General features: G+C 52.8%; 1 protein-coding gene across 3 annotated transcripts in view; it reads right to left on the bottom strand.

Moving 5' to 3' along the window:
* LOXL2 (lysyl oxidase like 2) overlaps positions 1-27,025 on the bottom strand; it is an 88,045-nt gene that overhangs the window by 32,830 nt on the left and 28,190 nt on the right. For all 3 annotated transcript variants that reach the window (XM_008702068.2, XM_008702069.2, XM_008702070.2), the window contains exons 3-5: positions 22,049-22,224; positions 8,054-8,265; positions 1,881-2,103 (exon numbers count right to left, since the gene is read on the bottom strand). In XM_008702068.2, the coding sequence (XP_008700290.2) occupies positions 1,881-2,103; positions 8,054-8,265; positions 22,049-22,224 (611 nt within the window). The remainder of the gene's footprint in view (positions 1-1,880; positions 2,104-8,053; positions 8,266-22,048; positions 22,225-27,025) is intronic.

Raw genomic sequence — 27,025 nt, 5'->3', positions numbered from 1 at the left:
GTCAGCCGGCCGTGGAGGAAAGGAAGAAACCAAGGGAAAATGTGATGTAAGCCTCACTCCCCCCCAACCTTTTATTTTTTTTTAAATTCCTTTGGCATGAACTCAATTCCTTTGCTTTAAACCACACAGCAAGAGGAATTCCAAAACAGTAGGGTCTGGTATTCTGGATGACACACGAGAAAAGCTCAGACGCTCGGGCCGAGGCTGTAGGAAGGATGTGGCCATCACATCACGTGGCAGGGGGGCAAGTGAGAGTGTGTGGGGCTGCGGGGGTAGGGGAACGGCACTGTCCGGGGGTGTCTGTGTCGCCTGGCTTCATGCATGTGCCGTATGGTGGGCCTGCGCACTTTGGAGGCCCCTTGGGGACTGAGGGGGCAGGGATGGCCGCCTGCTGGAAGAGTCACGAAGGCACTCCAAATAGTTCCCATACCCCTTGGTTGATGGCTGGGCTCACAGCATTCATTTCACTCCTTTCATTGAAGACTTTTTCTTTTGTGCAAATACACCACCCCCCGCCTGGGAGAGGACACCCAACGTGGTTTACTGGTTCCTGCCCGGGTTTTCCATTTCCTTCGGATGACTGCTATCACCCCCCCTCCCAAGAGCAGGCCCTTAGATGCTGATGGGGAGAGCAGATGGCAGAGGGCAGAGCGGAAAGATGGGAGAGACAGGGAGAGGGGAAAGAGACACAGAATGAGGCGGCGTGAGCCCGGGGAGGGGCTGCTCCTCCCGTCCCACGCCCTGGACCCAGCAGACACACCGTCTGTCCCCATCATGGCCTTTCTCCCTCCTTTTACCGTGACGTGGTCAGAGCTGACTTGGAACTCATCCCTGTCCAGGTGAGCGTGGAGTTTTATCCGGCACGGGGAATCATTCCCTAATAGACGAGCAGCCACCCTTCCTACCCCGCCTCCTCCTCCTCCCATGTGTTATTCCCACCCACCAGTCCCATGAGAGCAGTTTCCAGAACATGCACATCACAGACAGCCTTTGATGGATATCGAAAAAAGGAAGAGGAGGAAAACGAAAAATGAATCTCCTCTTAATGATTTTCAGTGAAAGACAGAGGAGCGCGCTTCCTCCGTTTCAGAGGCTGTGCAAGCCTGCCGTGGTCGGGACAGTTCACTTGTCCTAGAAATCAGACCCTTGACACGGGGTGTTACTTACGTGAGCAGATGTACATCGACATGTCTTGCACGCACTCGCATGCGCACACACAAACGTGCACTCACGCACACGCACATACGTGAACACGCACGCAGGTCTGCTTGCATACATGGAACCTGACTGAGGGCTACAGGTGACACAGACATGGGAATGGCAGGTTTTCCTTGTCTGTCTTGGTGAAAGCTTTTTAAAATTTTTACCCTTTCTTTTTTGCAGAACAAACCAAAACATGTTTGGAAACATTTGTAGTGGAGTTCACGTGCTTTTGAGAATTATGCTGAATTTCCCACAACTTCAGAACACTGTCCTCCTCTGGGAGTTAAGCAGGACTCCCCACCCCTGCTTTCGTGCCGGGCCAGCAGACAGCGCACAGAGCCTGTGACAGTGGATAACAAGGTGCTCTCCTCTCCTTGGTATTTGCCCTCCACGGAGGGGACTCCGGTCTCAGAGTAGCAATGGTGGAAGGCCAGGCGGGGTGCTGATGATTTGGGGCCGGGGCCCAGCTGCTCGTCACACTCTAGAGGTGGCATCTATGCGTGGGGCCAGCCGTGACAGGCATCCTACTACATTCCTGCCCTGAAGGCAAGTGGTCTGAGTTGGGGCCAGCTCTCCTCATTCTCTCCTGGGGGGGTCCCCGCCTGCTCCCTGAACTGCCACCCTCCCTCCTCCCCCCGCAACGCGCCAAGGAGCCAGACCTCTGGCCGCGTCCTCACCTCTGGCTTGTAGGCTTTCCGGAATCTTGAGGGCCCGTCGGGGCTGAAGACCTGGCCAGGCACACAACTCACCACAGCTGGCAGCCCATTCTCACAGGTGACATTCTTCACGGGGTCCAGCAACACCTGCGTGCCGAGCTTGCAGCTGGAGATGTGGGCCTCCGTGCCTGTGCAGTCCATGGAGAACGGCCAGTAGCGCTGTTTCTTCCGGGCGGCAAACATTCTGCAGAGGGCGGAAGGCAGCGGGTGACCAGGGCGTCATGACACCCACCCCTCATTCTTTCCACAACCAGGTACGGGGCCCGGGGCCAGCCGCCGTCCTGGCTTCTGGGGACCTGGGGGCGGGGGGAATGAATGGGTCTGGTCTGTGCATCTGGAGCTCAGGCTAGATGAGTGGGCGAGCACTGCTGAGCACCCCAGCCATGCGGGGCACCATGCAGGGCGCCAGGAGCAGGACCTGGACAGGCAGATGTGGCCTCCTTCCCCCGGGCGGTTCATATGCTAGGAGAGGAGGGACTCAGGAGTGGGATAACACTAAAGCCTACAAATGCAAAATGCAGATTGGGATCTAGAAGAGGTACGATCCCTGGTCCCAGGAAACCCTCAATCCCAGGCAAACCAGAATGGTTGCTCACCTAACCCTTCAGATCATTTCAGCACGATTGGTTGTGGTTTCTTGCCTGCGTCCATGAGCAGAACAAGTTGAATGTTAAACTCTCTCCCAATGACATACAAGATCAAAGGTGTGGATCCAATGAGAAGCAACGAGAACAGTCTTAACATGGGCTGAATCAAAGTATAACTTGCCTGGAAATTAAAATGGTCATGAAACTTGGCCACAGACCTTATTAGCAAATCTTCACGTGGGAGCCAGTGAGGCTGATGGTGTCCCCGGAGCATAGCCCAGGGAAGCTCTTAGCCTGTATTATGTGTAAAGCGTTCCTTTTTCTGTGTTTTTGGAAGGCAGAATAAAGATCAGGGTGAGCCAAAGTGTTTTCTAAAACAATAACCAACCAGTAAGTAAGGAACTGGTTAACAGTACTGGGCCTCGGTTTCCTGATCTCCAAATTAGAAGCGGCAATGGGATCTACTTGATAAGATCGTTTATAATACTTGCCAAGCAATTAGAACTGCACACAGGAAAGGCTTCGTGTGTGTTTGTAAAAGAACCGACAGCTACCTTGGCTAAAGGAGAAACAAAGGGGATTGGAGAAGATAGGACTCCCCAGGGCTGCCGTCCTGACACGACTTTGGGGAGGACCAGGGCTTGAGCTCGGCTCTGAATGATGGTGGGGTTTGCAAAGGAGGAGGGCAGGGAAGACACCCTGTCCTCTCACGCTCTCCCAGCTCCCAGGGGTCTGTGTGCTTGTCCCTGCTTGGCAGAACCAGTGAGATGCCACAGCCAGCCAGGCAGCATCGTCGCCAGGGGCCCAGTGGAGGGGCCTCCCGGGGCAGGCTGGCCCAGGGTGGGGCAGAAATGGGGTCCTGTTTCTGCTTGGTAGGGCCAGACTGGAAGTTTCTGCTTCGTCTCAGAGTGAAGGATGTGAACGTAGAGGAAGGTGAAACCCTACAGACGCTGCCAATTTCTTTCCTTAACCAAAAATTTCGACTAGGAATAATTCTAGTGTACCTGTGTGCCCGATGACACAGAATCTTTGGAAAAAGGACTACCCTGGGAAATTCAGGATGTGTGCCCCACAGCCCTGTAGCCCACGGTGAAGAACTTTGCAGGAGGGCTGTTAATAATTCCAAGCACCGCTGCCCCTCCCCACTTCCTGCATACAAGACCCCTGCACTTGGAAACATAACCTCCAGCTTGTTCCCCACGACACCCCCACCTCAGACTGGAGAACACACTTGGGGGGAGTCTCCAGCTTCTTCCTCAGGACGCCCCCACGTTATGCGAGAGAGCACACTCGGGGGAGATCAGCTGCACAAGGACTGGCCAGGCCTCCCTGGCCTGAAACATCCTCTTGCTTCCAGGGTTCAGTGAACACCACCCTCACCCAGCAACAGATGTACTGAGCTCTTAATGTAGACGGAAGCACCCACAGCAAACACAGAACTGCTCCTGCCTTTCCCAGGCAGCCCTGCGTCCCTCTCACATCAGCTCACAGGAATGCGCCGTAGCCCTCCACTACACAGGCAGCAGCCCCTCCCCCCCAGTGATTCACCAGGGCCAGGCCAGGGGGTGCAGACACGAGTTGAGGCGCTGGGGAGGATGCGTGGACAGCCCGCCTCAGGCCTGCTGTTTGGAGAGTGACTGGAGTGAGGGGCGGCTTTGGGCCCAGGGGGAAGCCTGCTGGAGAAAGAGGTGACCAGGCCTAGGGCAGGGTAGCAGGAAGAACCCACAGCTGGGCTGCTGCAAGTAAAAATGAAAGGTCCTCCTGGCTCTTCTCCAGCCAAGGGAAAAGCCAGATTTTGTTAGGGATTCTGCCAGCTACTGTGTATGTCCATTCCAATGACAGATTCCAGAATTAGGGAAATAACCACAAGATGGGCTCAGAGACCCACTGGGCCTGAACTAAAACTCCATCGATCACCTGACCTCCATAAGCCCCTCCTCCGACTGGAGAGCCATAGTGACCTGTGAGTCTCCTGGGAGCGTGTCATTCAGAGCCTGTGTCCAGTAAAGTTCTGGTTATTTCCTCTTCCCCAAGGCACACTTCGGTAAAAGGCCATAGGTCCCTTTGGGGAAGGCTGGGAAATTGATTAACATGGTAAATTTTTGGCAGTGTATTGGGGTCCTTTCTCAAGGGGACCCAGCCTCCCCTTCGTTCAAAAGGTCCTGGGTCTGTAAGTTGGCTCGGGGCTGGGAATTGGGGGAGGGGTGTGACTCTCTGTGTTTATGATTTAGGTTCGATTTTTGTTCTCTCAACCTGGGGTTTCTGTTCATCTAGAATGAGTAAGAATTCAGTAGGCTTCCTATCCATTTCACTTCTGGGAACACCGTCATCAACTAGCCCACGGCACCATGATCAATCAGCCCACGCCAAGGGTCTGCAGGAGTCAAGCTGCTCTGATGCCTGCTCCGATTCTGCTGTCATTCGGGGACCACGTCCGTCTGGCCTTGGGAGGCTGCGTGTTGTCACCTAGTCCCTCTACCCTGGGATCCAGTTAGGGGGAGGTATGGCCTATAGTGAAGAGCTTCCAGGGAGCTCTTAAGAATGCCAGGGTTTCCCGCACAAATTTATTCCTCAGTCATAGGGAAAGTGTGTCTTCTGGACCCTCCCAGGGTGGGTGAGGTCTCAGCTGACAAATGTACTCCAATGTTCCAGTCTCCTTAAGCCTTTGAATCCCTTCCTCCGCATGAAACCAAGGAGGGCAGGCATTTCCGTTTCGCTCACGGTGGGCCACATTTTGGTTCACGTCTCAGCCAACCAACCAAATCGTTAAAGCTCTTCCTAACTCCTGAGACGTAACATTAGATGCAGAATCTCAGCGTAGTGAGCTCCCATCAATAAATCAATGTCAACTCTGGGATCCTGCTCTAAGAACAAAAATGACCACAAAATGCTCCTGGCTCCAAGAATGGGGCCCCGAAGTTTCAGTGTCATTAGCTTCAAGGAGCCTTCACGGCTCCCCGGACCACAGCATAAGTCAGCTCATGGCAAAGCAGCCCTTGGTGGGGAAACTGACTCCACTCTCAGTGGCCCTATGGGCACAAGGACTCTGAGGGACACGTGGGAACCACCTGGAGGGTGGACGGTGGTGAGCCGAGAGGCTCTCATGAGCTATGGTCCCGGCCCTGGGGATAACCGAGGCCCCTGAGTGGCCCCCAGACACACCAGTTAGCAGACAGAGCAAAAGGAGAGGCCTCAGGCACTGCCCAGGTGAATGAATGTCTAAGGTTACAAAGCTCCTTTGGACCTGGTAGAGACTTGGAGATGGCTAACCCCACCCCAGACAGAATCACTTTGAAAACAATCTCCTCCCTAGGGTGAAGGGCCTCCCTGGGATTGAGGGATGTCAGCAACAGCAGGGACAGGCTGCGGGAAGGGTCAAAGGGAACTGGGGAAAGATGCTACTGGAAGGCGCAGACTCAGGGACCATACAGGGTGGCCCTCACTTGGCTACCAGGCCTCTGCTGTCCATAGCCTCTCAGCACGGCTCACAGACCCCCTGTCCCCAGGCCAGCCCCACCCCAGCTCCCAGACTCCCTGGGCCACCCAGCCAGGCCCTGCCTCTGGGGGGGAGCAGAGCAGGAGCCGGGGCTGAAGAGGGCGGCAGCAGTGTGGAGAACACACTGGGCTCCCCTGCGGGCTCTGGGCGGGTGGGCTCTGGGACCCCCGAGTGCTCTGCCTGCAGCCCTGCGTCTCCTGTGCAGACCGAGGGCTTGAACCAGGTGATGTCTGAGGCTGCCGTAGGCCCTGGGAGTCCCAGCTCATCACGAACAGCTTCCTCCAGCCGCCTGCCATCACTGCCCCGAAGAGCACCACGGAGGCAGAAACTTCCCAGTGTGCCTTTCTCTTTTGGGGCTCAACGGTCAGTTGAGCCTCTGAGGCTAACATAAAACAAGTCTGCAAGGTTTAGCGCCCGCCCTCCTGCCCTCTCCGGCGAGAGGTCAGGAATTGGAGCTGGTTTTCAGCAGCGTCAGTTAATCATCTCCCAATGTGGCTGAGAACACCACCCACCACCATGGCCTTGGATGCCTCCCAGCCCTTTGGGGCCTTTTCCTGTCCCAGTTTGAACAGGGAAGCTGCACACAGGAGTATGGGAGGAGCAAGGAGAGGGTTTCCAACCCAGCCCACGAGAGGATCGCCCGGGGCGCAGCGCCAAAACAGATCTGAGACCCCTCCTCGAAAGCAGCAAGAGGACTCAGGACCGTCCTCAGCTGGGGAGATGGCTTTCAACTGAACAAGCCTTGTGCTGCTTGGCCTTGGCCTGATGGCAGCCGTCCCGCTCCTGGGACTGGGCTGGGGGCTGTGGTGGGGCCAGCCAGGGGAGGGGTTTGCTTTTCTTGGCTCCAGTGGGTCGGAAAAGCTGAGAAGGTGTCCCCAGGGAAGGAGCTGACCAGCTGGCGGGAGTTTTCCAGAGACTCGGAGGCCCGAGACCACTCCACCTCCCAGCTGCCCTGTGCGACCAGGAAGGTCTGGGCCGTGTCTGAGGCTGAGGAAGGTGGGAATCGACACACCCCCAGGAGTGTGGTGAGCCTGCCCGGCTGCCAGCGCTCACCCCTGTGGCGGACTGGGGGCTCTAACCAAAGGCGGCCAGGCCAAGCCCAGGGAGGGATGGAGCCCGCCCCGACCCCAGGGGTCTGGAAGGAGAGCCTGGCGTGGAACCCACGTCTCCTGACTTCAAAATTCCCTGTCCTTGGTTTGAAAGGAGAGACGTAGTGTCCTGAGTCTACACTCTCTAGGAGTGTAGACCCTGAAGCTGGAGACCCGTGTTCAGATCCTAGCTCTCCTGCCTCTCTCTGACTTTCTTTCTTCGACTCTGAAGCAGCCCCCTACTTCCTGGTGCTGTGAGGGTTCGACGGCTAGGAGCAGAGCCCGGCACCAGTCAGCACTCAGAAACAGACCGTCGTTACCCCAGGAGAGGAGAGAGGGAGACCCACTACCAACGAAGGGACTCCAGCGGCCAGCCTGGCAGGGGACCCAATCCCTTCACTGGACACCCCTCGGGGCAGGTTACTCTACGTCTCATTGGTATCGCCTCCCTTTACCCCTGGGAGATGCTAACTTTGGAAACCGTAACAGCACTGTAAGTTTAACTGGGATGCGTGTAACTGAGTCAAAGCGAACCATTTTTCAATTTCCTGACAGTTGCTGAAAGGTCCAGATTTCTCTGAATAATCATTCCCTGAGGAAAAGTGGACATGTCTCCTTAAGCTGGCATTGCCCTTGCCCCCCGCCCCGGCCTGGCTAGTATTGTCCTCGTTCAGCCCCTGTGGTCACTACGCTGACCGTGCGCACCGAGAGGTGGGGTTTTTCCTGGCTGGAGCACCTTGCCCTTCATCTTGGCCCTCACCCTTCCCTCACCCTGCCTCCGTCATGCTTTTGGGGTCTGTCTCCCACAGGAGCGGAAGTTCCTGGAGGGCAGGCTTACAGGAGGGCCACGGGCAGGCCTGCCACGACGTGGGGCAGGAAGGACTCTCCTCTGCGGGGGGCGCCCTGGCAGAGTTGACCAGTAACCAGGCAGGGTGAGAGCCCAGGAGTCAGCCGCCCCCTTACTTGTACACTTTGGTGTTGTACATCTTCTCCCCCGGGAAGCCAAACATGCCGCAGACCACTCGGGAATTCTTGGCTGTCCAGTGCTTGTCGCAGATCTGTTTCCAGCTCTTGCCGTCCTTCACCTCCACATAGCCCTCTGTCACGGGGGTGCGCTTGCGGTAGGCCGACAGGATGGCCCGAATCCGGATGTCCTCCACCTGGATGTTCAGGCTCTGGGAAGGAGGAGGCACGGGGCAGAGGAGTTACTTGCCTGGTCCGGCCATGAGGGGGGCCTGCAGGCCGGGCACTCTGCAGCCTGCCTCTGCCCTGCAGACCCTGGGGGGGGGGGCAGGCGTGGCCAGGAGCAGTCAGAGAGGAGCCCCAGGACCCCGGCGGCTTCTCCTACATCCTACGAGCGCGGACAGAGCGTGCGGCAGACTCCTTCCGTGCGTTCTCAAAATAAGTGCAGAAGTGAGAACGTGTTCTTTGACCTTGCAAGTTCTACATTAAAAACGATCTGGATTTTGGATTTTACGCCAAAGCATGTCTGCGTGCACATGTGTGCCTGTATGTGTGTGTCCCCACTAAGCTTTGAGTAAAACCGAAGTGTCAGGTGGAGGAGCCTTGGCCATCTTGAGGCTGGTGGTGCCATCCCGCACTCTGCCTCGTCCCCTGGTGTGGGTGTTCCTCAGGCAGAAAACCCCAGGAGAGAAGGGGGAGGGAGGAGCTTTGTGTAGGGACTCAGGCCTGCCCCGCAGGAGGTAGGGATGGACACCGTCACTGAGCTGTGGCCAGGAAAGGAAAGATTCCAGATGACTTGAGGCCCTTGGAAAGCCCGCTCCTCACGCCCACTCCCACCCCCACCCCCACCTCCATCCATCTTTCTGAGGCAGTGACCAAAGAGTCAGGACCCTGACAGGAGGAAGCAGAAGAGGCTGGGCACGGGAGGGGGGACTCTTGCCGCACTGCATTGTGGGCTCTCCTCCCCACACCTCTGACACTGAGCGGCAATGTCCCTGCCCCACGCTTACCCCAGAGGCCCAGGGATTTGGAAGAAGGACAGGGGGCCTCAAGAGGCCAAGATGGATGAGAGGAATGGGGGGCTACTTGGAGTTAGTGATACCTGTGCTCACTCGATGTGCCCCCAAACACTACGGAAGCTCCCTCCCGAATCTCTTAGTTCCACCCCCTCCTCTTTCTTCCCCTGCCCTATGGGACCACCACCGGCTCTTGCAAGGCTCCCTGGGTCCCTGCCTCCATCTCCCTCTTCCATCCATCGGCTACAGGGCCAGCCAGCAGAGGCCTTTCTAAAACACAGAGAGATCTTGTTCCTTCACTGTATAATAATGCCCAGATTACTTAGTGAGGAGCCCACAGCCGGTCAGGACTGATGCCCCCTGTGCCTCCAGCCCCCTCACTGTCCCCAGCCCCAAATCTATACTCAGATCTGGTTAACTGCAATGTAACAGCAACAGCCCATGTGCGAGCCGCACAAGGAGTGTTCTAGTGCATTCTCCTGCTTAATCCTCAACTAACAGAATGGGGTGTTTCGGAGCTATTGCCGTCCGTTTTCCAGGTAAGAAAACTGGTTGACTCTAATTATTTCCGAGAACCACCTAGAGGCAGGGAGTGCAGTGTGAGGAGCTCTCCGAGCTGGGCCGGGGGGGCGGGGGCGGCGGGCACAGGATCTTGGCAACCTGAGTGCCTGAGCCCCTGTCCAGCCAGGATGCAAATGAACCACTAGGTTGAACAGAACCATTATTTGGGTGCCCGGGGATTCATGTCTCCTCACCCCGGCTTCAGGGTGCAAAGCCAGGCCCTGTTCCAGCAGCCCGGCAAGGCAGTGGAAAGTATGTGGGCCAGGAGTGATGGCATTTGGCCCCGGCTCCTCTCCATGCAGAGAGGAAGGAAAGTGCCAGGGGCAGGATTATGTTTGTCAGCTTAAATCCTGGATTCTTTACGGCCTCCATTCAGGCCACAGGACCTGTGCCACCAAGACACGTGGACAGGGACAAGCCAAGAAAGGGCCTGATCTCTGGACCAGCCTGCAGACCAGCCCCTCCTGCCTCTTCCCACCTCAGGAGGCGGGTCTGGAATTCCAGCGCCCTGCAAAATGCCCAGAAGGAAAGTTACCGCTGAGGCGCCAGCCCTGTGACTCCACAGGGCAGGCAGCCCGGACCAACTTTATTAAATTCCGATCCTTCCCTCCCCCATGCCCCCCTGCCATGGGGCAGCAGTGCAGGCTCACTAAGGGGAGATGTGAAATGTGACCCTCGGCACCCCAGCCCGCATAGTGGGGAGGGGACACAGCAGACCCATGTACCCTTGTCTTGGGCCAGGTGGCACCTCTTTTGTAGAAGCGTGGGGGAGGGGGAGCCAAGTGGGCTCAAGGTAATGAGGTGAAGAGAGGAGAATGTGTTAGAGCAAGGTGTCCTTGTCTTTATTCTCCCACCAACTCCCTGCCTCTGTGTGTGTGTGCATGTGCGTGTGTGTGAGTGCGTGTGTGAGTGCATGCGTTCTCTCTGTGTGGGTCTGTGTGTCTCTGTATGTGGGAGTGGGAGGGTGTCTGTACACCCACGCAGTGCAGGGGAGGTCCAGAGAGGGACAAGCTCAGGGTCGTTCCTTCAAAATGGAATGTCTTCTTTTCTCCCTCCATGGAACCAACTCCTTATTCCGTCAGACTCAAATTCACTGCAGTCATTCATTTATTCATTCATTCAACAAAATTCAGTCTGTCTCCTCCATGGACCTGGCCAGCCTTCCTCCCTCTGCCGCAGCCACAGGGCCCTGCCTCTTCTCTGAATAACAAAAGCTGGGCGAGGGCCCTCACTTATCAAACACCAACCTATCGTTAGACAGCAGGCTCTGGGCTCCCTCAATTCCCATGACAACCCACGAGCAAGCCGATGGTACACCCGTGTTCCAGGTGAAAAATGAGAAAACTTGGCAAGATTTCACTTCTCCCAGTTCACACAGCCGGTAAGTAGGTAAACAAGGGTGAAGACTGAGTTCGGACTCCAACCCTGTGCTTGGGACTGGAGACCACTGGTCTCTGCCCTCCCATTCATGCCCCATCCAGTGCGAGGTACTGAGTCCACCCACACGAGGCGGGGTCAGGGGCTCGGCCTTCTGGGTGGTCCCTTTGGGGCCTGCACGTGTTCGAAGTCCATCCTGTGCTCCGGTGGGAGGAGCCATGAGTCAGACCAGAGTGTACGTGTGGGGAGAGCTGCCTCCCAGCTGCTCTTGGACTCGGGCCAGGGGGCAGCAGGGAAACCCTTCGTGGCGCACATTCAGGGCTCACTGCTCGCTGACGAGCTCCCACAGGCCGCTCAGAGACTTCTGTGCAGGAAGACACACACAGACACACAGAACTTCCCCCTTACTTCACTGCTGTGGAATCTCTTCCATAACCACAAGGGCTAGATTTTTCTTTTCCTCAGAAGCTCAACTCCAAAAGAGACGAGAAGATGTGAAACACTAAACCATAGACACACTTTTTTTTTCTCACAAAGAGCTCTCTAGACTTGCTGATTATACATTAAGCCCTATAGCCCAAAAGGTGGCAAAGTGTCTGGCATATTTTCGAATTAAAGTCTGAATGCTGTCTCTCTTGCCAGAGATAAGAGTTCACCCAGATCTCCAATAAGACCTTCTTCCAAGGAATTCACAGAACCTTCTAGACTTGTCCTACTCAGAACTCATCTCGTCCCCAGCAGGGCTCGAGAGTGATGATCAGACACTTCCAAAAGGGCAAATCCAGGTGCAGGGAGGTGAGGACCTGCCTTGCTTCAGCCAGCAGGCTGCTGGAAAGAAAGGCCGCTGCAGGAGCACCGGGGCAGGACTCCCAGTCTTGTGTCTGCACAACATTTCACATTTGCAGCATCTGTGAATGACTTGCAAAAATTCCACAATGTGACAGTCTGGGGCTGTCGCCAATGAGGAGAAATCACCAATTTTGAAAAGCTAGTTGAAGATTGCATCAGGTAAAGATACAGGGGGAGGCAAGGCAAGCAAGCAGCAAGCCTGTAAGGTCATACTTCACAACTGCAAAGCTCGGCACTGGGTGCGAAGCCCCCCCCCATCCTGGGAGGCATGTGTGTAAGGGCCCCATCTCAGCCCAATTATCTTCCTTCCCTCTGAAGGAATATCAGCCCCGGCCTTCCCACCTGAGAAGGCATCCCTGGAGAGGTGTCGAGGAGGGAGGACCTCGGTGATGAGATACACGAGTACGCAGTCATCCCAACGAGGACGCACGGCTGGTCCCACACAACCTCTGCTTGCCTAGCAAGCCTCATCCCTCTATTGCTAACGGCTTCCTGCATCTTGCTCTCTAAGCCCTCAGCTGCCTTTATTCAGCTGTTTCAAAAACGGGCCTTCCAGACCGAGATCCATTTTCCCAACCACCAGCTCGGCACCTTCCTCAGCACCTCAAAGCAGACACATCCAAGACACGCTCAGCCTTGCCTCCGCTCACCGAGTCAGGCTCCCACCCGTCCAGCTTGCAGACCACAAGCCTCACCTGCCTTCTGCGCCTTGCCCTCCTCAGACCTACCGCCCGGCCACCCGGCAGCGCCCCGTCTAGCCTTCCATCACTGGCCCATTCCCATCTCCATCTGCCAGTCAGGTGGCAACGGGAACCAGGGGGTGAAATGACCGAAGCCCTGTCATTTCACACAGGCTGAGTGCTCCCTGGTGTGGAGGAATCGCTGACCTGGTCTGCCTCTCACAGCACCTAGCCTACTGTGTAGTCGTGTCTTGCTCCAAACCTTTCCATGGCTCCCCAGGCCTTGGGCTCCCTGATCCATACCACTCCCTCCCTTCCCTTTCTCCAGCCAGCGACCTTCTCTCACTGCCACAGACATCACTCTTAAAGCCCAGCATTGAACCTCCCTGAAATTCTCTTTTCCTTCTGTCTGAGTCCTCCTGACCTCAGGGACAATCTCATTCATGCGTTTGAAACGTGTCTGAGTGCTCCTGGCACCGTGTGAGGCCCTGGGACGCACCGGCCAACCCGACACGCCAGTCTCTTGCTGTCACTCCTGACAGGAAACAGAGAGAACCAAGTCCTCCACGAAGCCCCCTTCTCCAAATATCTAGGCCGCAGAGAATGGATTTCTTTATTCCCCGTGCATTTGCTCTCTGAGTTGCTCAGAGTCCTTGGCTTATCCTGACTGTCTTATACTCTGATTATTTATCTTTCCAATGTGTTTTTGCCACCTCAGAATTGTGAGTTCCTGAGGGCGGGACAGTGCCTTATTTCTGTCTTATCCATGGCCCTAAGGCCAGACATGACACATAGTGGGTCCTCAAATATTTTTGGAACGGACCAATAATCATTTTTTAAAAATCCAATTACAGGAATTCGTCTTAGCTGAACATTGAACTCCCAAGCCAAAAATGTAGTAAAGACTCCCTTTATTCTTCGTTTAATGCAAAATAAACAACTAGGCAGCCCTTGCCTCTCTTCACAGCATAAGCACTACTCGTGTGACTTATGGATGGACAAGCAGAAGGTCTACACCCTCTCCGTGCGCTCCCTTGTCATTGGGCTATTAACACCCTCCCTTGCCTCTCAAACTCTGACGCTAAGGAAGTTACTGCGCTGAATTAAAAGCGGATCTGACCCTCAGCACACATCTAGATGGTTTAGCTAAATGGGTATCATCTGTAAACAGCCTGAGGCAAGAATCTGGCCACACTGTAGTTACCTCCTTTTTTTTTTTTTTTTTGAGATCTTATTTATTTATTTGACAGAGAGAGAGTGAGAGAGCACAAGCAGGGGGAGCAGCAGACAGAGGGAGAAGCAGGCTCCCCTCTCAGCAAGGAGCCTGATGCGGGACTCAATCCCAGCACCCCAGGATCATGACCTGAGCCAAAGGCAGACGCTTAACCCACTGAGCCACCCAGGTGCCCCTGTAATTATCTCCTTTTGATGATCAGATCAGCGTTCACAGAGTAAGGAGCTGAGTAAGAAGTAACAGTCTCTATCCGGGAACTCCCACTGGGTCAGATGGATGAAGGGGAAGAGAGAAGGCATGGCCGTGATCGCTCCTCCACTCTATGTGATGGAGGCCAGTCAGGTGGGGGTGGTGTGGAGAGCTGACGTCATTCTGAGCCACCAGAGGAAAAAACCTGCAGTCTGTCTGGGCCCTCCTGCTATAAATCAAGAGCCTTACAAGGCTGCTGGAAAATCGAATGCTCTGTATTTCCTTTTCCAACCTGAAAGCACTGGGGTAGGTAACAGAGCCTGCTTCTTCGGAGAACAAGCGAGCCCTGCTGTCTGCAGGAAGCTGGCAGGACACCTGCTCCAGCAACCAGTCCCTCTGACCCAGCAGGGGGGCTGACGCCACCAACCAGCCATGTCCTGGGCCAGACTCCCAACTGGGGTACCTACTGCTTCTCAGGGTAATTATCACCATGGTAACAAAGGCACGATTTGTGGAACTGTCCTTCACTAGCAGACTGCAATCTCCAGGAAGGCAAGGCTGTCTCCTTCCTCGGTCTACTCCCAGTGCCGGCATAGCGTCTGGTGCTCGGTGAAAACGTATCAGAGGAATGTATGACCAGATCCAGCATCCAACTAACTTAGCAACAGCCTCACGGGGATGGAGTTGGGGGGTGGGGATTCCTTGGCACTGACCCCTCCAGCATGGGCCAGGTGACTCATTTGAACTGCTGCCGTCCCCTGCAGCCCCACCCTAGCCACATGAGAGGACTGCCCTACAGAACCCATCCAGGGCAACATGAGTCTTTCTCCTGCCTGCTTCTCCCATCTTGCATCCCACGTCTAATCTTCCATGTTCTCTTCTCTCCCTTTCCAAGCTGCCACGGATTTCCCATCCAAATCTTCACGTTCGAACCTGGAGTCCATGCTGTCCATTTATTTATTTCACCTAAGATAAACTTTAATGCAACTTATTTATTTCATCTAACAGGTAAGTACAATGTTGCTTATTTACTTATTTCACCTCACACACAAATATAATAGTATTTATACTTTTCAAAGAGTTGTGTGAACAACACCCTGGCCAGGAATCAGGTTCCCAGGTTTGTCAGGACGTGCCCAATTTCAAGTATTTTGTACCGTGATCCGCATAAATGCCCTTTTGCTTTTCAGATGCTATGACCTATTTTTAGTCGGGAAAATAGGTCATCCTGGACCTACTTCTCTTGGGTTCCTTGTGGTGGCTGGCCAGCCCTGACCACATAGAGACTCAATAAATAGAATCATGGAATGTTAACACCAGACAGGATCTTATACATACACCCTTTAGCCCAAACTCCCTGTGAGCTACGAGACAAACCCAGCACAGCTATATCTGATGGCCCTGCTCAACGGGTCGGCAAGACTAGGGATTCAGAGCTGTGGGCTCCCACCGTAGCGTCCGGCACAAACTGCCCACTTGCTACCGTTTCTCCTTCTGCCACAGTGGGAGGTCATCCAGCTATCCCGCGGCCATCGGGGGAAGCAGGACAGACCCCCTTTCTTTCCTAAATCATCCAGTGCAACCTGCTACACCTACTCTTTGGTGGGGCGGGGGGGGACTTTCGGCTGGAAAGTTCTCAGACCTTCCTAGAGACCCCAGATGCTGGTGAGATAAGGCTGATGCTGAGAGGGAAACCTTGAAGCATTTTGGCAGCTGAGGGTGACTAATACAAACCTGGACTCCTGGAATTTTAAGAATTCACACCAGCCTCAGTTCCTGTGGTTAAGAGAAGAAAGAGCTTTTTCAGGTCTCCGTGCCCTTCCAGAAGGATATGAGAGCGTGGAGGGTAGGGGTACAAGATTCTCCCAGCTCTGGCCTCATTGTCCCTCTGTTGGCCTCTCCAGACCTCAGGGCTGCCTGCTGTCACAAGGAGAAACTGAGCTTGGGGGCCACTGGAAGGATGGGCCACACCTAAATCTCACAGCCTGGGGGTTTCCAATCAGTGCCGGTAACCTAACTGCCTTTGCAAAAGAGCCTTTAAAAAGTGGGTACGGGAGAAGGTGGTGTGGGGGTGTGAAGAAAAGGAAAAGATCTGTATGTTCCCTGATCTCACAGCACACGGCTCCAGCCTTGAGCCCTTCCATGAGCACATGACTTAGCAATGTGCAAAACAGCCAACGTGGAGAGGTCTACTCAGGAGGGCATCTGGATTTGTAATCTCTCCTTATCTAATGCTTTTTCCAACTTGTCCACTGCCACAGACAGGAAACAAAGCCTCTCAAGTTAAGAGCCTCTGAAATCCTGGGAGGTTTAGTTGGGGCTCTGTTTCCCAGGTTTAAAAGTGGCTCAGATGGAAGCAACAGTATTTTGCATTTCATGCTTTGGTCCTGCTTGCCTCTTTTTGAGAAGGTTTTGAGGACTGGCCTCTGACTCATTTGCCTTCTGAGAAGGCTGTTTTACAGTCCAGAGACCCAGGAAGGCTCAGGCACTCCGGACACACAGCTGCAAGTCTCAGGCTCCACTGGAACGGAACTCAGGGGCCCTGCCTTCACCTCTGGGGTCCAAGACAGGCTCCATAGCCAGACATGACCGTACAGTCTGTGCCAGAAAACCAGAGAACTGAGACTCTACCTGGTGACTTTTCTGGCTGCCGTGAACCAAGGCTGGCGGACCCCCAGGGCCAACCTACTGCAGCACTTCATAGTCTGCTAAGCACTTTGACAGAAATCATCTGAGTTTTTTCCTCTCCAGAATATTTAAAACGCCCTTGTAAATGAAGAGTGCATGCTGTGTCATTCTGATGGAGAAACCATTGCCACCCCGCATGACAGACTGTCTAGCTGGAAGGGACAGAATTCAACCAGCTCATCTTCAGAAAGAGAATGGACGTGCCCAGTGTTCTGGCTGCTGGCCAACAGGTAGCTCAGGGTCCAAACCTGTGAACTCTCCCTTGATGGGGTCATTCATATGAAGGAGATGTGCTTCCTCCCTTCTTTAGAAGGGAACTCATGAAGTGTCAAAGAGCCCCCGGGGATGCCCCAAGCAGATGGAGGAGTCCACTGGAAGCACAGTGAGCTCACTGAGTGAAATTCATCAGCCAGGCCCCAGGGCTTAGTGACTCAGGCCTCTGGCATTCCAAAGTGGGATGAACTTGGTCTAGACTGATGCTCAGTTTTCTTCCACTCTCTGCTTGGGGAATTCCAGTGTGCTCCGGAGAAGGCACAAGCCTGGGAGGGTCACCTCTAATGGTCCGTGATCTGCCCCCAATCTCCAGGAGTCAATAAGGACGGATGTTAGAGATCCTGGTCACACCCTTTCGAGGGTGGGAAGAGATGGGATGGGGGGTGGGGGAGGTGACCTCATCACGTTTTCATTAGGCCAGTCATTTGCACCTGGGGTCATAAGACACAGAGAAAGCATTAACTGACCTCTCATTTTGACCACGCTCCACTCTTGGCCACTTGAATTCATGGACCGCTACCTGGGGAAGTCCAGGGAGGGCCTTAGTGCTTTGATGTGGAAGAGGAAGGGCAGAAAGTCTGCTCCTGCTTTCAAGGCCAAGGTTGGGTGGGATCAGAAAAGAGGCAGGGAGAGAGCCAGAGCACAGAGCCCACACACCAGCGGGCATCCCTTCTGTGTGCGTGCGTGCATGTGCGTGTGCGTGCATGTATGAGAGAGAGAGAGATGCCGATTCACACAACGGTGCGCCCTGCCCACAGCCAGCTATGGGCACCCCTTGCGTGGGCTGGGTGTATTTTCGTAAATGCAGAGTAAGCAGGGATCTTAGAACTTGGCAATCACCTCATCCTGCTTCCTTCCCAGTGCAGGAATCTGGCTGCACATTCCTGGCAGGAGGTCATCCCATTCCTGCTTGAATGACTCTTGTGACGGGAGCTTGCTACTGACCGGGCAGCTCCATGAACTGTGGGGCAGACCTAAGTGTTACAGAGTTTTCACTCCGAGCTGAAATCTACGTCCCATTACCTTCTTACCCATCTTGGTTCTGGGTTAGAATAAACCACACATCTTCTCCATGGTAACACTGCAGATATTTAAAGAGAACCCACATGGCTCCCCTCCCCTCTCTTTTCTTGTCACCATATCTTCATTTCCTCATATGATATGGTTTCCAGACCTGTCTCCATCCTGCGGGTCCATCCTCTGGGTGACCTAGCTAAAAGATGGCCCCAGAACTGAACCCTGGATCTGTCCTTGATCCAAAAAACTAAGAGTTTAGGGGAAGAATTCTTCCGTCAGTGTATGAGTGCACATTCACGCTTATGGGTTTTTTTGATTTTTGTTTTTTGGGGTTTTTTTGTTTGTTTGTTTGTTTCGTTTTTGTTTTTTACCACTATATCATAGCTTTGGCTTATACAGAGCTTTTAGTCAGCCAATCCCCTTCAGGGATTTTAAAGATACAATCAATGCTTTTCAGTCACTCTCCTTGGTTTTCACTCCGTGGCTGATTTTTTTTCAATGAACCTTGACATAGGACCTTGTATTCATCCCTGATATATTACGGTTTGGGCCTATTATCTTAACTTACTGAGGTTTTGCTGAATCTCATTCAATAATGTTGTATTTCAGCAATCCCTTCTAGTTTCGTGTCTCCTACAACTTTTATCAAGGCATATTTTACTCTCCAGATAAACGTCTGCTGTTAGAGAGGCAGGAGCCAGGCCCCAGAACTACGGTTTGAGACCATCTGCTGTGTTCACGGATTAACCTACAGTCTTCCCGGGCACCATTAGTCATCGCACTGCGGCCCCACCTAACTGCACGTCCACCAGCCTACATCTCTTCCTCTTATCCACAAACATCTAATGGGGCCATTTCTGTAGCCAACAGGAATGATTCCATGACTTCAGCTACTGACACAAGCTTTTATATGAGGCATTTTGGAGAAACTTCTCAACATCCCACAAATATCCCCTGTAGGTGGGCTGGGCAGCTCCCTACCCATCAGGCCAGCTCTGACAGTAAGCATGAGCTCTAGCCACAAAGTCCTAGATGGAGGGGCAACTCTCAAGGCTTCTCCTCAGATATCTTGAGATGAGGGCCCTTTCATGACCTGTATTCGGCTGACACCAAAGGGAAGAGGTTCCAGGGACTGCTCACCATTTGAAAGTTTCCTCAGCGTGTAAGGCTGGACAAGAAACTCCCATTGTGGCTCATGGGAAACAGCCTGACTGTATAAAGGCAAGAGGGAGGGGTGCCTGGGTGGCTCAGTCGTTAAGCGTCTGCCTTCGGCTCAGGGCGTGATCCCAGCGTTATGGGATCGAGCCCCGCATCAGGCTCCCCTGCTGGAAGCCTGCTTCTTCCACCACCCCTGCTTGTGTTCCCTCTCTCTCTGGCTATCTCTCTCTAGGTCAAATAAATAAATAAAATCTTAAAAAATATATAAATAAAAATAAATAAAGGCAAGAGGGAGGCCTTCTAGGAAGCTGCAAAGCGTGGAAGGCGGTGGGAGTCTTCCCACCCTTCAAACCAGCCGTTCCCCATCCCCCTGGTAGTCCTGTCTGGGTTACTGTAAATTCGTTTAGGGTCTAGGCTTCTTGCCTTGAAATGATCCTCTAGCTTTCCAAAGGCATGCATCTTGTCTTCTCAGGTTATAAGGCCATGTTTTCTTTCCCTAATGGAGACCCAGACCATGCTGTGTGTATAACAGGCACCCAACAAATGTCCAGAGTAAAGACAGGAACTGAGCTGTTATGGTGGACTCTTAGCACTTCCAGAATAAAAACGTACTTCTTACTAGAATGTGGGGGGTCATTTATCTGCCTATTCTACCCAGTCAAGGGTCTGCTTTTTCTAGGAGCCAGATTCAATAAACACTTCTCTGTTGAAGTGCCATGCCCAGAGTCCTTTCTCCAGAATCATTTTTTCTAATGGCGGATGAGTCTTCTCATTCTCCCACCCGCAAAAACCCACTGACATTTTGGCCCATCTTCTCTTTATTCAAACCATCAATGACTTTCTTATACCCAGAAGCCTGGATCTTCACTTGACAATCCAACTGTATTATCCCGAGGTTCTAGGCTGAACACAGGCCCATTAAAGATGCTATAAATAAGCTCATTTTTCTATTAAGCAGGGTGATGCTGTGAAGGAATGATTTGCTTCTATGCGCTTCTTATCACTGTTTTTTTTTTCTTATCACTGTTTAATTTGATATTTGATCCTGGGAGATTCTTCACCTGTGGGGATGACGATCTGTGGTATGCATTCCTAAGAAGGAAATTTAGGGGTCGGAGACACTGTTCTGTCAGGTACCTAGCACTGTATCTACTGGATGCAATGGCGAATTAGGTACACCCCTACCCCCCAAGCAGCTTCCAATCTCCTCAGAAAGTGGGTGCTAATGGTCCCGTATGAGGTCATAAGGAGCGGAGATGGAACATGTGAAACCGGGCTGGACAAGCCCATCCTCCAAATCACAGACCTTACGGGAAAGCGAAGTTGTCATCGATCACTGGAACACTAACACGCATCAGCTCTTTGACAATCTCTTCTAACTCTCCCAGATAAAACAGCAGCATTTGAAGAGTGTCAGCTAGAAGCAATCTGATCCTGCTAGCTGAGAGAAAGCTGGAAATCCTTTTCCATGCTATAATGCCGGCTTGGACTAGTTCCCAGCGTACTCAGCGTGCTCTAGGAACATATGAGAAAAGAGTGGGACAGTGTGAGTCATGAGAGGAAAATGTAAAGACCACAGTCTGGGGAGAACTTCCTCTAGAGCCCAAATAGGGCAATTTCAAGTTGCCTTTCTTCAGCGTTGGTTCTGAGGTCAGCTGGGGGCTAAAGCACACCGAAGGCCCTTTGGCCTGGCTTCATGGCAGATCCCACAGTGCCTTGGGGGGCGACATCCAACATGTCCTGGAGGAGGCTGCCCACTCTGCCCGCCCTCAGCCCCACATACCTTGTACATAAGAGCAGTGCCATAAACGTTTGTGGGTTTTGTTGTTTGGGTGGAGAACTTATTGAAAAGCTAACTCTGAAATGTAGCCATAAATGTAGAAGGGTCACAAGCCCTCTGGCCATTTCCAAATGCTGACTTGGGTCAGGCTGACAACATCGGAATCATCTGAGAGCTCTTTCAAAACTAGTCTGGTTCCCTAGTGGGACTTCCGATTCAGGAGGTCTGGGGTGAGGCCCCAATAAGTGCGTTTTAAAAGTGACTCGGATCCCCAGCTAGATTTCGAAACAATGGGCCTTTGGTAGCCAGCCTCCGAGATGGGCCCCGATGGTCTCCACTTTCTGCATTCACACCCTTGGGTAGTCTCCTCCCACACTGCATACGGTTAGTCTGTGTGACCAACAGAATATAGCAGAAATGATGGTCTATTCCCTCCAAGATTGGGTTACAAAAGGCTGTGGCTTCCGGGTTTTGCTCCCTTTCTCTCTCTTTTGAATCACTGAATCTGGAGAAGGACAACTGCCATGTCTTAAGAACACTCGGGCAGGCCACAGAGAGCTCATGTGCAGACGATCAGAGGGCTCCAGCTGATGGCCAGGAACTAAAGCTGGTCAACAGCTGCGTGAGTCAGCTTGGGACAGGGCTCCCAGGCCCTGGTGACCTCATGAGAGAATGTGATCAGAGTCAACCAGCTAAGCCGCTCCTGGATTCCAGACACTTGGAAACTGAGATCATGAAGTCTATTGTTTGAAGATGCAAAATTTGGGGGATAATTTGTTCCACGGCAATTGATAACTAGTACGTTTTCCCAGCCCAAACGGCAAGCTCCTGGGCAGAGCACAGAGGGGCTTTCCTGCCTACCCTCCGTAGCTTCCCTTCACACTGCTCCCGCATTCACATCGCAGCCTTGGGCAGTACTGACCTACTTATCCCCGTTCATGCCTCGGGGCTTCCAGGCCTTCACCCGAGCCANNNTTTGTGTAGGGAATGAGCACCCTTTCCCCACTGGTGGCCTCCCCTTCTCCAGAAATCCTCCCCTCAGCCACCCTGCATCAAACCAGGTTGGCTGGGGCTCCCTCCTTAGCACTCTCTCAGAATTAGTAGGTGAGAACCGAGTTACATGGAAGAAGGAAAATATCCACGTGTGGGAGTCCTCAGGAGCACAGGACTTACCTCTATGTGGTTGACCAACGAATTGTCGAACTTGAAACCAGGAATCCTTTTGTCACTACACACCACGCCCACGTCTTCTGAGTGCTTGCAGTCGGTGACGCCCCAGCCGTTGGAGGAACAGGCCGCCAGGGTCGCCTCTCTGCCTGTGCAGTAGATATTGTCCAACCAGATGGGCCCTGAAGCAAGCAGAGAAGAGAGAGACCAAATGGTGTGTCCAAGTCGGTCTGAGTCTTCGCGGGCACCAGTGTCATCCACAGAGAGAGAATTTGTCTCTCATTTTGCCAGTTACTGTGGTCATCAATCATTAGTATGTTCCAGATATCGGATATCATTCTAGGGCATCTGGGTTCCCTTTCCAGAGCGGGCAGCTGATGTGATTCGGGGGTGTGTTAATGGAACGTGATTTGGAAACCAGATTTGAGCCCAGATGTCACGTGGTTAGTAGAACGGGCAGAGATTTTGGATAGTAAGCTGGGTTTCATTCTGGCAGAGCCACTTAGCTATATGACCTTGGTCAAAGCCCCTCTTTCTCATCAGACACCTCAGCTGCAGGGCTGTGTACAGATTAGAGATAATACGTGGCACGTGCCTAGTTTGTTGTTGGCCCATCGTTACTCAAACAAGGTGACCATGATGACGATGGCAATTCTAGTTAGACTGACCGTGGTGCAGGCCAGACTCACCTTGCACCTGCAGCACAGGCTGAACTCTGACCCCTCAGCAAAAAGGTAAGCTATCTTGCAACTGAGGGCTTGGAGTTTTTAAGGTATTTTCATACGTATCACCCCCTAACCTCCCCACACCTCAGGGACAGTCATTCCCACTTCCCAGGCACAGGGCTCTGGCTCAGAGGTGGCTTATCAGGCAAGGCCGCCCGCTGAGCCCAGAGCCTGGTCCATTCAGTGCCCTTCTCTCTTCCTGCTGTTTCCCAGCCACTGAATCAGAGACGGCCCTGCTCTGCTAACCCACGGAGCCGCCCCCTCACGTTCCAGAAGTCAGGTGAAGGCAGGGCTGGGAGACCCTGTGCAATTCTGCTGGCCTCCTGTGTCTCTGATTTGCACCAAGTAGAGACTTCAGAATGCAAAGTGCTAGAGGGTTTGTCACAATGAGATGCCACTTCACACCCATTAGAATGGTTACTGTCAAAAGGACAGAAAACACTAAGTGTTGGCAAAAGTCTGGAGAAATTGGAACCCTTGTGCACTAGTGGTCGGCGGGAATGTAAAATGGGGCAGCCACTATGGAAAACAGTAGGGTGGTCCCTCAAGAAATGAACAATGGGAGGTACAGGCTTCCAGTCACAGAGTGCAGAAGTCACAGGGGTGAAAGGCACAGCACAGGGAATATAGTCGATGGTATTGCAATAGCGCTGTGTGGTGACAGATGGTAGCCATGCTTGCGGTGAGCACGGCATAACGAACAGACTTTTCGAATCGCTATGTGGTACACCTGAGACTAACGTAACATGTGTCAACTATACTTCAATAAAGAAATAAATATTTTAAAAATAAAAATGGGATTACCATACGATCCAGCAAGCCCCACCTCTGGGTATGTACCCAGAAGAGCTGACCAACCTGAGACTATTACTCGGCCTTAAAAAGGTAGGAAATTCTAACACAGGCTACAACATGGATGAGGCATTATGCTCAGTGAAATAAGCCCGTCACAAAATGACAACAACTGTATAATTCTGCTTAGATGAGGGACTTGGAGTAGTCAAGTCCATGAAGACCGAAAGTGGAAAGGAGGTTGGCAGGGCTGGGAGAGGGGAGCATGAGGAGTGCTTGTTTAATGGGCACTGAGTTTCCGCTCTTCAAGACAAAATGTGTTCTGGAGATTGGTTGTACAACAGTAGGAATGTACTAATACTACTGAATTGCACACTGAAAAATGGTGAAGACGGCATATTTTATGGTATATGTATTTCACCACAATTAAAAATAAAATTTTTTATAGTGCTAAAGGGTTTTCAAAGAGTGATTTTTGTTAAGTGCCCCAACAAAATGAAACGAAACAAAATCAAAGGTCTCCTTTTTCTCATGGCTCCAGGCAGGACTCGACAGGATGATGGGGCCAGATAACCAGACTCTCTCTGCCTCGGGCCTGGGCACCACGCATCTTGGCCAGCTACTTAACCAAACCTGTTTCCCATTTCTAAACTGAAAACAAGGATCCCCAACAAACAGGTTACCATGGAGATTTGATGAGATAATGTATGGGCCTAGTACATGTTCGAGCCCTTTCCCTTCCTCCTTCCAGTTACTCAGAAAAACAGGGAATCCCGTTGTTTCCACGCAGGGAAACAAGGATGCAAGGAAAACGCAGATACAAACACTCCCATTGTAGAGACGAGAAAACCGAGGAGAATCTGAGGTTCTTCGAGGTCAGGGAGGACGTGGGGCTAGTCCCTGACTCTGGGGCCCCGCTGAGATGCGTTTGCTGTGACGGATGGCTGGTCAGCGCTCGAACCAGCGCGCCTCAGACGCATTGTAGGGAACAACAAGCTGATTGAAAACATCTGGGCTGAGGGTTTCCAACTGGTTTCTCAATTTGGCCTTGCTTGCCAGCCGTCAAGCTCCTCGGAAACATATGTTCCCTAATCAATTGCTGCTTGGACAACAAACCAATGTTTGTCTTACTAAGTACTAGCAACGGAAAAGACCCTCCGCATCTGAAGCGCGGCCTCTTTGGAACATTCTGTGGCAAAGCTGCTGAAGGGACAGAGATGGTGAAAAGATGCAGGGCCCTTACTCCATCTGCAAGGAGAGAAACCACCCTAGCTCAGGGGAGGGGAAGCAGGACAGCACGCAGCTGAAGGAACGAGGAGCTGCAAAGCAGACACTCCATGGCCCGCTTTACTCTAATACGGAACATCTGAAATTAGCTCCCTGGCGCTAAGGGAACGAACTTCCCCCGAAGAGCTGCTTTCCTAAGAAGCTTTCGCTCACCGCCAACGGCCCTACTCTTGACAAAGTCTCACTAGGTTTTTCAAAAATATTTTAATATTTAATATTAATATTTAATATTTTAATATTAATTTTAATACTTTACTTATTTGAAAGAGAGTGAGCGAGAGAGAGAGAGTACACGAGCAGGAGCAGAGGGAGAGGGAGAAGCCCCACTGAGCAGGGACCCCCCCCCCCCCCCGCCGATGCAGGGCTCGATCCCAGGACCCTGAAATCATGACCTGAGCCGAAGGCAGACGCTTAACCAACTGAGCCACTCAGACGCCCCCTCACCAGGTATTTTTTTGTAGATGGCGGAAATGTAAATTTCTACATAGCCCAAGATAGCACTGCCAGGAACGATATACTAATTTGGCCCGATTCCATGACAATATTTTTCCCTGTATGGTCCCTGCCTATCATCTAGACCGTCAGCCAGCTCAGGCTCTGCCTGCTGGGGTGCAGGGTGGTCTGGGCACAGTTCCGTAGACGCCATCTCAGAGCCGCTAGGAAAGTGACACTTGGATTGTAGATGGGGCTCAGTTTTGGACACAAAAAGCCAGCCAATCAGAAGCCAAACCTCATTCTACTCTGTCCATTCATTCATTCTAAGAAACGCTTCTCCTGACAAAAGAAGAGATGTATAAGCCAATCCACAAACCATTTGGAAGACAGAGGTCACAAATGAAACTCTGAATGCCAGAGTGCTCCCTGTGTTGTCAGGACAATTGTTCATGTTAGAACCTCTGGGACCCCACTGGGGTCATCTGCTGGCTTTGTTGCTCTGATCTGAACAATGGGGGTGAGGGGCGTTGGGGGGGCCTGGGGAGGGATCAGATCTGAGCTCAGGTCTGAAGACAAGCAAAGGAGAGCAATCGCCTCTGGTTCAGGTTGCTCTGAGACCCATCCGGAGGGTGAGAAATAGAGCAGCTGTCCCCTCCAGAACCCTCCAAAAGCGTCCCTGAATTCCCCAAGCTCAGAGACACTTTAGGGGGAAAGACCTCTTGACAGTCCAGGCTGGAAAACCTGGGAGGGCCTGGGTGCTCTCCTGGGGCTTCATTACTACCGCCTGCATGTCAGAGGCGCTGGTGATAGCGGGCGCTCTGGAGGGCCGGCCGCGGCGTTCCCAGTGCACACACAGAGCCCACCTGCAGGTTAAACTCCTTCCACGGGAGCACAGCCCAGGGCACTGGTCACATTCTCTGGTCCCTATGCAAGGACTGCTTGCCGACTGTTTCCAGTATTGTCCTCAATCAAAATGAATTAATCAGCTAATATTTACTGAGTGCCCAACACCTACCCAGTGCTAAGAATCCTAACCTGACGCTGAAGAATTCAAACACGTTTATATATACTTAAAAGATCTCTCATGATGCAAAAACCAAGAACCACTTTACGTAGACAACATATCCCCAAAGTCCGGGAGACATGACGGTTTACGATTTTTTTAGCATCTGTTTCTCCCTTCCTCTTTGATACTTCTCCTTGCCTAAGTCCTGCTGGTTTAATATCCACCTAGATGAGCCTCCCAGGACTCTTTGGCCTCTTGTTACTATAGCTTCTCTCTGCAGCATCTTCCCCTGGGCCTATGTCAGCCACTCTGCCACGGTCGTAGCCTAGACCTCGTCGTTACCAACAATGGCGCCCCTCCCAGTGTCCATCTCAACCCTTCTGCCGTGCGGCCGCATCTCCACCCATCCCCAAAAATGTTTCTAGCACACTCCTTCTTGTACTGCAATCTCCACCCTGACTCGTGACCCCAGCCGCCCTCCACACAAGTCCCCCACGCAGCACCATCCTACTTACCCAGCCCAGACTCCAGGGACCATGGTTTCAATTGCTCCCTCACACACTCCCTCTGCTCCCCTGAACTCTTCTCCCATAATCCTCCTTGGGCGGCAAAGTCTGAGCCAGGTTAACCTACCTCCCAGGCCACCCCGTGCCCACACTTGGGCAGGTGAACTGGGACAGGGGAAAAACCATATCCATCTAATCTGATGACAGGTAAACTTTATGTCTGAGTAGAAAT

The sequence above is a fragment of the Ursus maritimus genome, unplaced genomic scaffold (assembly GCF_017311325.1).
Source record: "Ursus maritimus isolate PB19 unplaced genomic scaffold, ASM1731132v1 scaffold_11, whole genome shotgun sequence".
In the NCBI taxonomy this organism is placed as follows: Eukaryota; Metazoa; Chordata; class Mammalia; order Carnivora; family Ursidae; genus Ursus; species Ursus maritimus.
This window is presented reverse-complemented; position numbering and strand designations above follow the sequence as displayed.